A 14,856-nucleotide genomic window follows, 5' to 3' on the forward strand; every position below is an offset into this window, starting at 1 on the left:
AAAAGGAACAGGTGGCATTAGTTTTAATAATGTTTTATCTACCCCCCATGTCCAAAGTATTATCATGTCAAACACATAATCAAGATAAAACATTTTAATGAGATATTTTACCTTTTTGTTACTGTTTTTCTAAGACTTTGAAATTCCTGATGTGTCTTATACTTTCAGTACATCTGAGGTCAGATTTAGCCATATGTCAAGTGCTCAGCAGCCATGTGACAAGTGACTAATGTATTGGGTTGGGCTGGTGTAGAACCTTTCTAGTAGTACCTGGAAGGTCAGTACCCCTGCCAAGGGTGCCCATTCTTCTGGGTTTTCTCATCTCTCCCCACACACACACACCCCTGCACTTTTTCTTTCTCCCTCCGAACATTTCTGTCTCCGAGAGTCTCCCCTACTCTGTTCCTCGTGCTGGCTCAAAGCCCAAGATGGGAATTCAGACTGGAGTTCAGTCCTGCTCTGTCCCTGCCTAGCAGCTTAGGCCACCTACCTGGCCTCTTTGAGCCTCTCGCTCCTCTCTCGTAAACTGGAGCTCATAACAGTGTTCATCGTCTAGGGTTGTCAGAGTTCGGGGGCTGGCACGCAGGTGTTCACAGGGACCTTCCATCACCAGACCGTGAGCCCACCCTGGTTCCCTCTTCCTGCGTCTCCCACACTCCCTTCCTCCCTCCCATGCCTCTGCTGAGCTTTCTCCTCTGAGAAATGGGAATGATCACAGCTGCTCCACCAGGGGAGCATCTGATGTATAATTCCAGGCCCTAGTGAGTACTTTTTTCTCTCTGCTCCTTGTCCCTGCCTTTGCCTAGTTTCTCACTCCTGGGCACCCTTTTTCTTCTGGCCTTCACCTCGGTCATTTCCTCTCTTCTGCCCACGTTTCCTTTTTTCCTCCCCTGTGCCTGTCTCGCCCCCCCCACCCCGCCCCCCAGCATGCATTCCTGTATGTAGCCTTCAGTTCCACGACCCCTGGGCACTTCTTCCTCCCACTGCTCCAGGCCACACTGTTCTGAAGTCGGTTATCAAGCTCCTCCCCTCCCCCAACCTTCCCAACACGGAAAAGACCGAGATTGGCCGGCCTGCCCCTCAGCTGACGGGCGCAGCACTTCTGAGGTCGCTGTTCCAGCTGTTTTGTTCTAAAGGGCTCTGTCAGCTGCGTCCCCAGCGTCCCCAGTGCAGCTTACAATCATAACAGACCCACAGGCCACTTTCCCAGGAAAACAAGCCTTTGTTTTCAGCCCCTTGCTCCTGCCTAGCCCACCCATTTCGGAGCAGGAAGTGTGGCCCTGTCCCCCGTGGCGGTGGGAGCCAACCAGCAGTCCAGGGCAAGAAAAGCGAATGCGGGAAACCGCCCTGGAGGCCGGACGCAGTCTCTGTGTATTCCACCTAGGGCTTGGCGGTGACGGGTCCCTTTGATTGGGTGCTTTGTTTCAGGGACACTTTGGGGCCTCTTTTCTTGACACCCCCTTTCTATTGGGGGAACTGCCTCGCCCTCTCCCCGTGATTCTGATGAGGCTGTCACTCACGGCTCCCCGCCCACCCCTGTGGCCATGTGCCCAGGCAGACCAGTCCCTTAGCTCCATGGCTACCTTTGGCCTCTGAATTTGGTTACAAGGCTGGAGGCTTGACAACAGAAGGGCCATCCAAATGTTGCCATTCTGTTTGGTGAAAGGGCCCAAGGAGAAACAGGATCTCATGTTGCTGGAGTTCAAACCATGAGAGTGTTGGCTTGAGGCTTGCCAGTGGTCACCTTTCCTGCCACACGTGGGTGGATCCAGCACTTTCTGGCCATGACAGCTGGGGCAGGTCACCTGTCATCTCTGTGCCTCAGTTTCCTCACCTGTAAAGCGGGAGCATTAATCGCACCTACCTCCAAGTGCTGTGCACAAGTGTTGCCAATCACGTAGTGAGAGCCAAGTAATCATCGTCTTCTTTTTTATGGTTGTTTTCAAGGAGAGAGCCTGCCCCCGGCAGGAGAGGATGAAGCTCTGACAAGAAGGGAAGCTTAGACAAAAAAAAGGAGCAGAGACAGCCTGAGCTGAGATCAGGGGGAGGAGGAGAGATAGGAAGATGGACCTGTAGCAGAGTGGACAGCCCTAGTGGGCGTGGCTCCGTGAGAGCAGCTTGCCCAAGGGCACACCGCTGGGAAGTGTGCACGCCTAGCCCTCTGGCTTCACCTCCACACTTTTAACACCGTTTCCCATCACACATCACAGGTTATATAGCCTTTCTACTGTGCCCTTGCTAGTAAAGACATCAAATAATGTCTTGGAATTATTGTGGAAATAGTTTTCACAGACCCCCTGAAAGGGGTTTGGCGACCCCCAGGATGTCAGAGCATACTTCGAGAAATGCTGGTTCAGTCGGATGCTCCCAGTTATCCTCTGTAGTGGACACAATCAGGGTTGCAAGTTCGAGAGAGAGAGAGACTGAGAGAGACTGAGATCTAGTCTCTTCTTGTAAGGGCACTAATCCCATTCTTGAGGGCTCCACCCTCATATCCTAATTTTCTCCCCAAGGCTCCTTCTCCAAATCCCGTCACACTGAGTGTGAGGGCTTCAACATATGAATTTTGTGAGGACACAGCTAAATCCATAGCACTAGCTGAGTAGCCTTATATGAGTTTTCCATCCTTCCTTCCTTTCTTTTTTTCCTTTCTGCTAAAACAACAACCATTTCATCACGTCCGACGATTCTGTGGCTCAGGAGTTCTGTCAGGGCACGCAGGGACAGCTGGTCTCCACGTGCTGTCTACTGAGGCCAGACCACCCGAGCGGGCTTCTTCATTCACAGGGCCAACGCCTCAGCTGAAAGGGTTGGAACGACCTTCCCAGGGTCCTGTTTCTGGGGCCTCGGTCCTCACTGTTGGCTGCATTGCTTGCTTCTCCCCGTGTCATCTCTGCACCTTTCCCCCTCCGGGTAGCCTCTTCACGTGGTCTCCTGGTCGCTGGGGCTTCTCCCAGCGTGGTGACTGGCGGAGGAGGGGCGAGCAACAGGAGGGCAGTGAAAATGCCCAGGTTTCTCGAGGCCTGGGCTGGGAAGTCCTAGATGGCACTTCCACCACATCCTAGTTTATCCTTAGTTCTTCTGGACCCGTGGTTTCTTATCTCCAAGAGAAGATGACAGTAAGAATGCCCACATCGCCTCATTATCTAATCCGGTTCATTCCTAGCTCTCCTCACACCCTGGGCCCTTCTGGGCACCGTAGTTTGGCTAATTCATCATTTAATCCTCACAACCACCCTGGTGTGTTGGAGCCAGGCTGCCTTGGCTTGTGAGAGCCCATGGTTAAATTTTCAGGAAATTTGCAAGTAGTCGTTAAACCCTTGGCACCTTGTGATAGGCTTGGTGGGAGTATTTACACCACAGTCATTGGTAAACACACAAATCAGGGCCCTTTTTTGTTACTTTCCAGAGAGCTGGTTTGCCAGTACACTCCTGTGTGTATGTGTACCCATTTACAGATGAAGAAACAGGCTCGGAGCGGTTAAGTTTTTGTCCAGAATCAACCAGTTTAGTAGGTGGAGCCCCAAATCCTATGCCCTTACCCAGTGTGCTGTCCTGCTTCTGTAGATGAGAAAATGTGTGTGAAAGGGATTTCATGCATGTCAAACCTATAGAAATATTTGTTATTAAGCTTGATGCAGAAAAAGTATTTCATCCCCATGCACCTGTTCTTTATCCGTTTGCACGGCCAACACTGATCTGATTATGTCCCTTCTCTCACTCCTCACCCCATACTTCAAGTCATCTTTCCCACGTAGGTGCATCCTCAAAAATTCCCCTTCTCTGTTCACTTTGCCTGTTTCTCAGCATCACACTCTTCTTCATTTCCCACCCCCTTCCAGAGTCAGCGCTCTGTTATTTCCTTGTTTCCCATCTCACTTTTTGTCCCACCCCCACCCCGCTCCCCGAGCAGAGAGGAAGTCAGAATAGAATCTGCCTTCCCGCCTTGACTGCTCCCGCCCCCTTTATCAGAACCTCCGTGTAGAGAACGCTCAGTACTCCGGTCCCGTTCCCCCTTCACGGGTGACAGGGAGGCCAGACAGCTCCTAATCGGATCTCTTTCCTTGTTCTCTGACACCCCGGAGAAGCCACACATTCCATTTGGTGGTCGTCAGAAATAACATGCTTAAGAAACCTGGAATTATAAAAGTGTTTAATTAGAGAGAGATGGTTTCACTGGGATATGCCCAGTTTTCCCCGGTGGCTTTATCTCCTTCTCCAAGTGGCCCACCCCCCAGCAGCTAATTGCTACCCTTAGCGTGATGCCACACAGGCAGTCACTCCCTTTACTTGCTGTGACATTGGTGCTGGCTCAGAAAGAGACGTTCTGTCTCTGATGTTCAAACTCCTCTTCCTCATCAGCAAACTCTAGGGAGTAGATGTGAGTCGTGAGGGTAGGGTCTTCAGCTTCAGCGGTCCCCAGTTACTAAAGAAGCACCTACTATGTGCTAGGTGCTGAGGATATGACCAGGAGCCAGATTATGGATGCGCTTATGGAGCTCAGGATGCAGTGGGAGAGACTGATATGAAAATATTTTTTTTTTTAATATTGTGAGAAGTGCTTAAAGGAGTGATTTAGAGGGTGTAAGAGGAGCACCTAATTTAATGAAGGAGTTGGGGAAGGCTTCTCCTAGGAGGTGACCATTAGCTGAGACCCAAAAGAGAAACAGCTGTTAGCTCGGCAAAGAACAGGGGACCGGTGTGCCATCTGCAGAGGAAGAGCTTGGCCTATACAGAGAAATCATTGAAAAGGCTAAGAAGCTGGTACCTGAGCCTACTCTGAAATTTGGAGTTGTGTTAGCGTTCCCATCATCAGTAATGGAAGGAAAGGAGAGGGGGAGGGAAGAAAGGAAAGATGGATGAAAGAATGGATGGGTGGATGGATGCATGAATCAGTGGATGGATGCATGGGTGGATGCATCATGGATGGATGGGTGGGTGGATGCATGAATGCATGGGTGAATGCATGGATAGATGCACCACAGATGGATGTGTGTATGGATGGGCGGGTGCATGGGTGGATGCACCATGGATGGATGGATGGATGCATGCATGCATGAATGCATGGATGGATGCACCACAGGTGGATGTGTGTATGTGTGGGTGGATAGATGGATAGGTGGATAGATGCATGGGTGGGTACACCACGGATGGATGTGTGTATGGATGGGTAGATGGATGCATGGGTGAATGCATGGGTGGATGCACCATGGGTGGATGTGTGTATGGATGGGTGGATTCATGGATGGATGCATGGGAGAGAAGTAGGGAGAAAGGAGAGTTCTTTGGAGGTTCTGGGAGCGACAAAAGCAAATTAAGGTTGGAAGTTGGGAGAGACTGGGCTGTTGGTCCAGATGAGATGGAGCGTGCAGTAGCTGGGAGCGTTGAGGGAGGCCCAGGGCAGCTGAGGCTGGGTGGCTCAGGAGCACAGCCCACAGCCTGGGTATCCTGCAGAGCCTGGAGCCTGCTGCCAGGGCGTGAACGGAGTTGGGCAGCCCTCGGCATCACTGAACTGCTGCTCCATAGCCCCAACATCCATCACACCTGTGGCATGTGAAACAAACATGATGGCCCCGCCCCACATCTCTGCTCCCCAGTCACCCCCACCGTCCCACAGGCTGCAGAGGGAACTGAGCATTTCCCCTCCGGGGGGGTGTTTCCGGAGGTCAGGCTCTGGTGCAAGTCCATAGCAGGGAAGAAGGCCCCATAGGAAACAACCTCACTACCGGGGGGGGGCGGGCAGCCAAACGATCACACAGGTCAGGCAGCAGGGAAAGTGGACATCTGGATGCCCTTCCTTGGTCCTTAGCAGAAGTGGGCACATCAGCTTCAAGGGGTCCCGTTCCAAGTGCCCAGTGCCCAGCCCATTGTGATGGAATATAACAGGATGGTGGCTACACGACATGTCTTTGTGACCTTTACTCCCATCTCTCATTTAAATATACCATGTGCTTCTCACAAAAAATTTTGGAAAAGCCTGGAAAACGAGTGTTTCTACATACTGTATCTTCTCCACTGGGAACTACGAGTATTTCCCTGAGTCCATAGATACTCATCGCCAGGATGATTTCATTTCTAACTTTTTATTTGAAATCCCTTTGGACTTAGAGTTTCAAACATAGTGGGGAATTGCCATACCCTTCAGCCAGCTTCCCCTAATGTTAACATCTAATGTAACCATGTTACAGTTAGTGACGCCGGGAAATTGATGTGGATACTGTTAACTGTTCGCTAAACTGCAGACCTCACCCGGATTTTGCCAGCTGTCTCACTCACATCTTTCTCCTAGTTCAGAACCACATCCAAGACCCCACATTGCATTTACTTTGTCGTGTCTCCTTAATCCTCTCCCGTCTGACAAGTCCTTGGCCTCTTCTTTGTCTTTCAGGACCTTGACACTTGCAGAGGCTGGACAGCTATTCCATAGAGTGTCCCTCAATTGGGATTCGCCATTTATTTTCTCCTGAGTCTGTTGGGGTTATGTGTTTTTGACCCCAAAACCACAGAAGTGATACTGTGTCTTCCCCAATATATCCTATCAGGGGGTTCAGGTCGTCCATTTGAGGTGTTACTGAGGGTGTTAACCTTCGGCGAATGTGGTGTGTGCTGGGTTTTGTCACAGTGTGGTACCTGTTTTTCAGAATAACGTTTGAACGGCCGTTGGTGTTCCATCATAGCTCTCTGCCATGATCAGACCCTCTCTGGGTACATTTAGATTGTAGCTTGTTTTGGCTTGGACTGTTACAGAGAATGCTCCACTGACCATTCCTTGTTGGCACATCTTAGTACACGTAGCTGATTATTTTCTTGGGATAAATTCCTGGAAGCAGAACCGCTGGAGCAGCGATTATTTACACTGTGAAGGCTGTGCGTGCCCGAGGCAGGGCTGTTTGTGTGTTTCCGTGTCTGTTTCTTTGTTTGTAATCAGTTTTATTAAAGTATAATTTAAATACTGTAACATGGACAGATTTGAAGCATATATTTCAGTCGGTTCTGGCAAATGTGTATGCCCGTGTAAGCACCATCGCAACCACAAGATAAAATATTTTTGTCGCCACCCCCAAAGTTCCTGGGTGCCCCTGGCAGTCAGTCAGTGCCCGCCCCCCTCACCCCCAGGCAAGCACCGATCTGGTTTCTGTCACAACAGGTTGGTGTTACCTATGCAAGGACTTCCTGTGGTCGGAATTGTACAGCGCGCCCTCTTTCTAACTGTCTCCTTTGGTCCCGATTGATGTCTGTGACATTCATCCGCGTCGTTGTGAGTAGCGGCCCCTGGGTCATTTTTACGGCTGAGTTGTGTCCTGTTGTATAAACACACTACATCTGTTTGTCCCCTCTCCCATCGATGGCATGTGGGCTGTGTCCAGTGGGGGTATCACGGGTAAAGCTGCTGTGACCACTAGCATGCACGTGGACATGCGTTTTTCATGTCTCTCGGGTACGTCCCTAGGAGTGGAATTGCTAGGGCGGAAGTAGGTGTAAATTTGACTTCTCTGGACATGACGGGGCCGTCTTACAGCACAGGCCACCGGAGGCTTGGGGGCCTGGTCCAGGGGCAAGGGGAGGGAGGGAAACAGGATTCGTGGAGCTCCGCTCCGTGCGAGGCACAGCACTTGGTGCCTTCCGTGCTCATCTCCTTTGACCCTCCGAGCAAGCCCGTCGGGTAGGAACTGCGACTCCCATTCTGTAGGTGTGGAAACAGAGGCTCACGAACATGCAGCAAGGGCACATTCAAACGTGGCCCTGTCTGAGTCCCCAGGTCCATGTTCTTTCACCAGACACCAGCCTGCCTCCTTGGTGACAGCAGGTGACGGAGCTGGGAAGACCATGTATCTTCCCCCTGTCCGCCTCTGGGCCTGTCCTTACCTGCACCCTGTGCCCCATGTCGCCCTGCCTCCGAGGGCGGTCCCGTGATGGACCAGGCCAGCCCTTGAGAGATGGGGGTGATGAGTGTGCCGGGCAGGGGCTGTGCCCCCACGTGTGGCCCTGAGCCCTCAAAGCCGCAGCAGGCACCAGGGAGTGACCCACACAGCAGCTCTCTGACAAAGGTGTCCGGTTTCTCCCTCCCTGAAACGTGATCTGCGGAGCTCTGATCCTCCGGGCTGGTGGGCAGCAGCGGGTGAGGGCAGCGGGCAGGGGCCGCGTCTCCCCGGCCATATCTCAGGCCCATTAGGAGCGGGCCTGAGTGCTTTCCAGAGCTGATTAATGGCCTGCCTGTGACCTGGAATGTCATTATTGCCCGGGCCAGGGACCCCCCGGCTGGGTCCTCTGGGTCTTTACTGCTAACAGTAATTGATGCTTTCTGTGTGGTTGCAGGGAAAGTTCTATCTGGTCATTGAGGAGTTGAGCCAGCTGTTCCGCTCACTTGTCCCCATCCAGCTGTGGTACAAATACATCATGGGTGACGACTCCTCCAACAGCTACTTTCTGGGCGGGGTCCTCATGATCCTCTATAGCCTCTGCAAGGTGAGGTGGTCCGGAGTGCCGGTGGGGGGAGGTTGGCGGAAGGGCTGGGCTACAGAGGGCCCCATTCACTAGCTGGGCCTGGGGGGTAAGGGGGTAGCTTGGGATGACACCCTAATCTCTTTTAAATTGAGGTGAAGTTCACACAACACAAAATTCAGTGACATGTAGCTGCACTACAGTGTTGTACAACCACCACCTCGGTCTAATTCCCAGATATTTTCATCACTCCTGCCCCCCCAAAAAAAGCCCTGTACACATAAAGCAATCACTCCCCCCTGCCTCCACCCTCCCCACCCCAGCCCCTGGAAGTCACTAGTCTTCGTTCCATCTGGATGGATGGGCCCATTCTGGACACTCACGGAACCACACAGTGCGTGACCTCGTGGGTCTGGTTTCCCTCACTCGGTATCGTGTTTCCAAGGTCCCTCTGCATTGTAGCGCGCCAGGACATCCCTCTGTTTCCTGGCTGAGTCCGCCCTGACTTCCTGCCCGTAAAGCTCACCATATGCTCTCCCTTCACGCAGTCTTCTTCACAGCAACCCTTCAAGACACATATCATTCTTACCCTCGTCTTATGGGCGAGGACACCGAGGCTCAGAGGGAGGGAACCTGCCCAAGAACCGTGCTGGGAACGCGGTACTGGCATGCGCGTCAGACCCAGGCGGCCTGCCCACAAACCCCGCAGCCCTTAACCCACAGGCCGCACTGGGGCCGCCGCCGCCGGCTTTCTGTTCCTTCCAGAGTGCGCACCCCCGCCTCTGCCGATCCGAGTGCAGCGCTTCTCTTTCTGTCACTGGTGCCAATCAGTTTTTCTCCCCCACCAAGAAGTACACCCCCCTCTTTCTTCTTCCTTCTCCATTTCTCGCCTCAGAGAGTCCGGGGCGAGGCAGAATGTTAGCATTCTTCTCAGTCCTTCCTCCCGGCGGTCCTAGCCAGGCAGTCCACGCAGTGTCAGCCACTGGGGCTTCTCTTGCCTGCTGATCCTGATCGACGGGCAGGGGCTGACTGGAGTGCTAGATGGGGAAGGATTGTCAGGCTCTGGCGGGGCTCCGAGGAGGAGTCCTGTGATTGATTAGTAATGCCTGCCCTGGGCTTGGGAGGGGACAAGACAGTATGCATGCTGTGTATTGGCTATCCTGGCCCAGATACAGGGGAAGCTGTTGATGTAAGGCAGGGAGACCAAAGTAAAACTGGTGGGAGGGAAAAGTTTCAAATGTCCCATGAAAATGCCCAGAGGCAAAGACGAGAGGTTCAGGGGGCTGGCGCAGGAGCGGTGAGAGAGATCCCTGGATGCTTCTCAACCGTCACCCCGCTTTTCTTCCAGTCCTTTGACATCTGCGGCCGCGTGGGTGGAGTTAGGAAGGCCCTGAAGCTGCTCTGCACCTCTCAGGTGAGTCGGCTCCATGTGGTCCTGGCCAAAGTTGCAGGAATGAGGAGCCAGGCGCCGGGAACAGATCTCATCACGCTCCTCGGGGCATGGCGCCAGCGAGGGTCCGCAGCTGTGTCTGTCTCTCTCCCTTCCCCTCCCACAAACAGAACTATGGAGTCCGGGCCACTGGGCAGCAGTGCACAGAAGCTGGCGACATCTGTGCCATCTGCCAGGCTGAGTTCCGGGAGCCCCTGATCCTGATGTGCCAGGTGAGCGGCGCTGGGCAGGGACCCCGGAGACTGTGGCTGGGGAACCAGCAGGCAAAGGTCTCCAGTGCCTGTCCCGAAACCAAACCTTGGGGCTCTGGGATGGGACTATGAGAGCAGCGTGGTCCAGACCGGAATGGGTCAGATCCAGGTTCACATCTCACCCGTCTCTCATTAGCTGGGTGTCCTTGAGCAGGTCACTGCGCCTCAGCTTCAGAGCCAAAAATGAATGATTCGGTATGGCGCGGTATCAGAACAGCCCCGTTGTGCAACCCAGCAGCGCTCTGGATCCGGGCGGGCCACTCCATCCCTCTGAGCACCGGCTTTTCCCATTTATACAACGAGTATCACACAGTCCTACCTACTTCGGAGACCTAGTATTATGATGAAATGAGATCATCTCTGGAAAGAGCTAAATTCAAATTATTTAGTCCTAAAAGTTGTTGTTATAGAATTATCGTTATAATTCTTACTACCACTTGTTTTCATTGTTATTAGCTGCGGGTCACCGACCCTGAGCAGTAGGTACTGGTTAGTCCCTTTTAACTTCCTGATTGTAGCCCCAATCCGCTGCCGCCTCCTCCTCCTCCTCCTGACATCGGGGGGCTGAGATGTCCATTCAGCAAATGTGTATGAGTCGAGCATCCTATCAGACACCAGGGAGGAGAGGCAGAGGGCACAGAGACCCTGTCCCCTGCTCTGGAAGCTCACGGCCTCCCTGGGGACACAGACACATACATAAATAACTATGAAACAAGGCAGGCGGTGATAAGTGCTGTGTAAGAGAGATTCATGCAGCGTCCCGGGGGACCCGGAAAGGCGGAGATGAGCTCCAGGTTGGAGAGGCTTCTGGGAGGAGGCAGAGCCTGCCGACTGGGAGGAACCGAGAGCATATGGCTCCCGCACCAGCACCGCCTTCCAGGGCTGAGAAGACGGGAGGTGCGGTCCTTTTTTTGGCATCAGCAACTTCCCCCCGCTCGCCGCTTTTGCTGTTTGAGGAGAAAGCAGGTTTGTTTTTCATTTCTTTTATTTTATTTTCAAATTGAGAATATTTTTACATGGTCCAAAATCCAGACCGAGGAATTCAAGAGAGAGGAGTCGTGACCACTGAATGCCACCTGAGACCTGGGTTGGACCCTGGCTCAGAGAAAGGACACGCGGAGGAAAGCTAGCCTGACCAAACCCTGATGAAGTCCGGAGTCCCGTCGAAGGGGACGCCTCACAGTGGGTTCCTCCGCGCTGGCAAAGGGGCCGTGGAGTTGCGCGCGGATGTTGGCAGACCGGGGACTGGGAGACGGATGTGCGAGGACTTTCTGTACTAATTGCAACTTTTCTGTTAGTCTCCAGTTATTCCAAAAGTAAAATTTTATTTTAAAAAATGCCCTAAAGACATAAAAAGGAAAAGGGTGCCAGGCCTCCCACCCTTGTCCCTAGCTCCCCAGCCCCGTAAGTACCCACACAGGCAATTACAGTTTCCACATTCCTCCATCTTTCCAGAGACGCTTCATAAACACACACACACACACACACACACGTGCACACACACACACGCGTCTTTTTCAAAAAGACATTAAGTTGTAGCATATTCTACCCAAGCTACATCCTGCATCTTCTCCTATTGACTTAAAACTCTCTTAAGACATTGCCACTTACTTACCTCCCACCCCACTCCTGGGCTGGACCGCAGGTGGTTTAACCACTCTCCTCTCAATGGGCATCGGGTGGCCGGTCCCCTTTTGTTGTCACAGATGTGGCTGCCCTGAGAGTTCGGAAACGGGGAGGGGTGTCGCCCCTGCCTGGGCCCAGCATGTTGAGTAAATGCGTCCATTCAAGCGACGCATTTAGGACCACGCCCGGCACACGCCCAGGGTTCAGTAACTATTAGTTCTCATTGGCACGCCTTCCGTGTCACACGCGTGCGAGCTCTTGGTGGGGTAGATTCCTGGTGGCGGTGTCACCAGGTCAGAGGGCTGAGTTGCCCTCCAGAGTGTATCCACTTACTCGCCCAGTGCCCAGTGCACTGATAACGACTTCTCGCTCCCCGCCCCCGTCGACTCGCCGCGTTATCAAGTCTTTTCTGAGCTTTGCCACTCTGACAGGTGACAAACGCTCTTTCAGCGCCGTTTTAGTGTGCATTTCCCTAATTATGAGCATCTTTTCTTATGCTTCCGAGCCATCTCTGTGTCCTTCTCGGTAGCCGCGAGTGTTCGAACGTGGTGTCAGGGTGAAAGTCTTTCTTCTTCCTTTCCGGCAATCTCCCCGAGCCTTCGTCTGTTTCTCTCTCTCGCATTCTCCTCCTGGCACTATGCCGTCTCCCTGTAGCTGGATTAGAATTCTTGGAAGGGGTTGGACAAGACTTCACTGTCCCAGGTCTAGGAGCCGGAGCCACAGCCTGCAGCGGGGGAAGCCCACCGCCATGGGCAAGCGGAGCACCTGCCTCAGTGTCGCTTCGCCGCTGTGAGCCAGGCCAGGGATGGCAGAGATGAAAGGGCCTTGTAATTCCTAAATGCACTGACTTAGTGAGGAAATGAATGTATGCGTCAAATGTGTCTTCTTAATAAAAGCTTCCCTCACTCTGCTTCCCCACACTAGCTGGTGCTCCCAGCTCTGTGGCCTCCTAGGTCCCTGTGGTTTTCCTCCATGGCGCTTATCCCACTCGTCAGCTTCACAGTTCATCAGGCCACTGGCTGTGTAGGATCTGTCTCCTCTTTGCTGAACTATAAGCCACTTGAGAGAGCAGCCATGTCTGTCTTGTGTAGCGGCAGACTCTCAAACTCAGTGACTCAGTGAATATTGAGTGGGTGGGTGGAAGGGAGGGAGGGAGGGAGGGTGGGGAGGGAGGATGGGTTGAAGCCATGAAATGGGCTGGATGGTTGGGATGGGGATGGGTGGCAGCCAGGGGGAGGGGTGGGGGAGTGAGTGCAAAGCTGGGTGCATGGAGGTGTAAGCGTGTGGGTGGCTGGGCGGCTGGGGAAATGGATGGATAGATGGGTGGGTGGATAGGTGGGCAGATGGGTAAATGAAAACATGGGGAGATGGGGGAATAGATGGGTGACTGGTAGATAGTTGGGTAGATGGATGGATGGATCAACGGACAGATGAACAGGACAGAGGGAAGAAGAGCCCACCAGGCTAAAGGAGCACCCTGTTTCCCCTTCAAAGGGTCCTCAGGTTAAGGTCAGTGTGTCACTCACACCTAGCCACCCCCGCCCCCCACCCCCAGAGCCAGGGCCTGGGAAGCAGCCTGCCCCCTGAAGCCAGTTGGGCGGACACTGGGCACACCGGGAGGTTCGCGCCGCAGCTCAGACCGCACACGCTTGCCCCACAGTCGGCCGCCCCACAGAGTTCACGGCGCGCCTCCTGCCAGCCCGCACAGGGCCAGGGAAGAGGCATTTCGAACACAGAGACAGAAACTTGGCCTGTGGAAAGGGCTCCCTGCCAAAGAGAAGAGTCAGAGTGTGACTGGAAAACAAGCCGCCCTCCAGCCCTCGGCCACCCCGCATCTGCCCTTCGGAGTGCCGACAGCGGGAAGGGAGGCGGGCAGGAGGAGGCCGCCTGGCCTGCAGCCGGTTTCGTGCCCCACGGCACCGCACACCCAGTGCCCTGCGACGGGCCTTGCCTGCTTCCATCCTTGAGGACCCCCCAGGTCAAACTGGCCCTCCCGTAACATACCCCTTAATACCACTGAGCTCCTTTAGAGTACTCCATCATTGGGCACCGACTGCATACCGCACTAGGAATGGGTTTACAGGAAGCTTCCGGTCTGGCATAGAGAGACAGATGATAAACAGTAGGCAGAACGTAATCATATTACTGTATATGATAATGTATGCGTATTACCCAGCACTTACAGAATACTATTGGCCAGGCATAGTTCTAAGTGCCTTCTTTTTTTTTATTGGCTTATTTATTTTTTTACTTTGTAAAGAACATTTTATATTATTTTCCCCAAACGTTTTATTCTGAGACATTTTAAACCTAGAGAAAAGTAGAACGAACACCCTTTTGTCCTTCATCTAGATTTACTAACCATTAACATTTTACTGCGTTTGCTTTTCTTATGTAAATTTCCCCACGAAACCTGTTCAGAATAAGTTGCTGACACTTTGATTCTTCATCCCTAAATATTTCAGCATACATCCCCCAAGAACAAGGACATTCTCTCCCGTGACCACAATCCCACCAGCATACCCAGGGAACTTGACATTGGTATAAAGTCCCAATATTCAGATTTCTCCAGTTGTCTTAAAAACATCCTCCATAGCTAAGGTTCTTCCCCCCATCCAAGATCCAACCAAGAATCATACACTGCATTTGATTGTCATATCTAAGTACTTTAATCTTGCTGTGAGGGGAGCACTATTATCCCCACTTTATAGATGAGAAAACTGAGGCACAGGGAGGTTAAATCACTGGTCCAAGTTAAAACCAGAAACTGGGGGAACCCATTAATGTTTCCAATCTCCCTGCATTTCTCCTGACCCCTGTGGTCTGTTCTCAACCCAGCTGCCTGCCAAAGGGATCTTTTTAAAATGCAAATCATATCCAGTCACTCCGCAGCTCAAAGCCCTGCGGTGGCTCCCTATGTCTCTCAGAATAAAAGCCAGAGTCCTCAGAATGGCTCACAAGGCCCTGTATAATCTGCACCCTCCCCCATCCACTCTCTGATCTCATCTGCCCCCCCTCCCACCACACTCCGGGCGCAGCCACCCTCTCCTTGCCGTCCCCCAGCATGCCAGGCCCACTTCTGCCTCA

The 14,856-nt window shown here is 52.8% G+C and overlaps 1 protein-coding gene across 6 annotated transcripts in view; it reads left to right on the plus strand.

Moving 5' to 3' along the window:
• Positions 1-14,856, plus strand: part of RNFT2 (ring finger protein, transmembrane 2) — a 56,797-nt gene that overhangs the window by 38,491 nt on the left and 3,450 nt on the right. For all 6 annotated transcript variants that reach the window (XM_036014622.1, XM_028527855.2, XM_028527853.2 and 3 more), the window contains 3 exons: positions 8,317-8,466; positions 9,791-9,856; positions 10,003-10,104. In XM_036014622.1, coding sequence (XP_035870515.1) covers positions 8,317-8,466; positions 9,791-9,856; positions 10,003-10,104 — 318 coding nt within the window. The remainder of the gene's footprint in view (positions 1-8,316; positions 8,467-9,790; positions 9,857-10,002; positions 10,105-14,856) is intronic.

The sequence above is a fragment of the Phyllostomus discolor genome, chromosome 13, assembly GCF_004126475.2.
Source record: "Phyllostomus discolor isolate MPI-MPIP mPhyDis1 chromosome 13, mPhyDis1.pri.v3, whole genome shotgun sequence".
NCBI lineage: Eukaryota > Metazoa > Chordata > Mammalia > Chiroptera > Phyllostomidae > Phyllostomus > Phyllostomus discolor.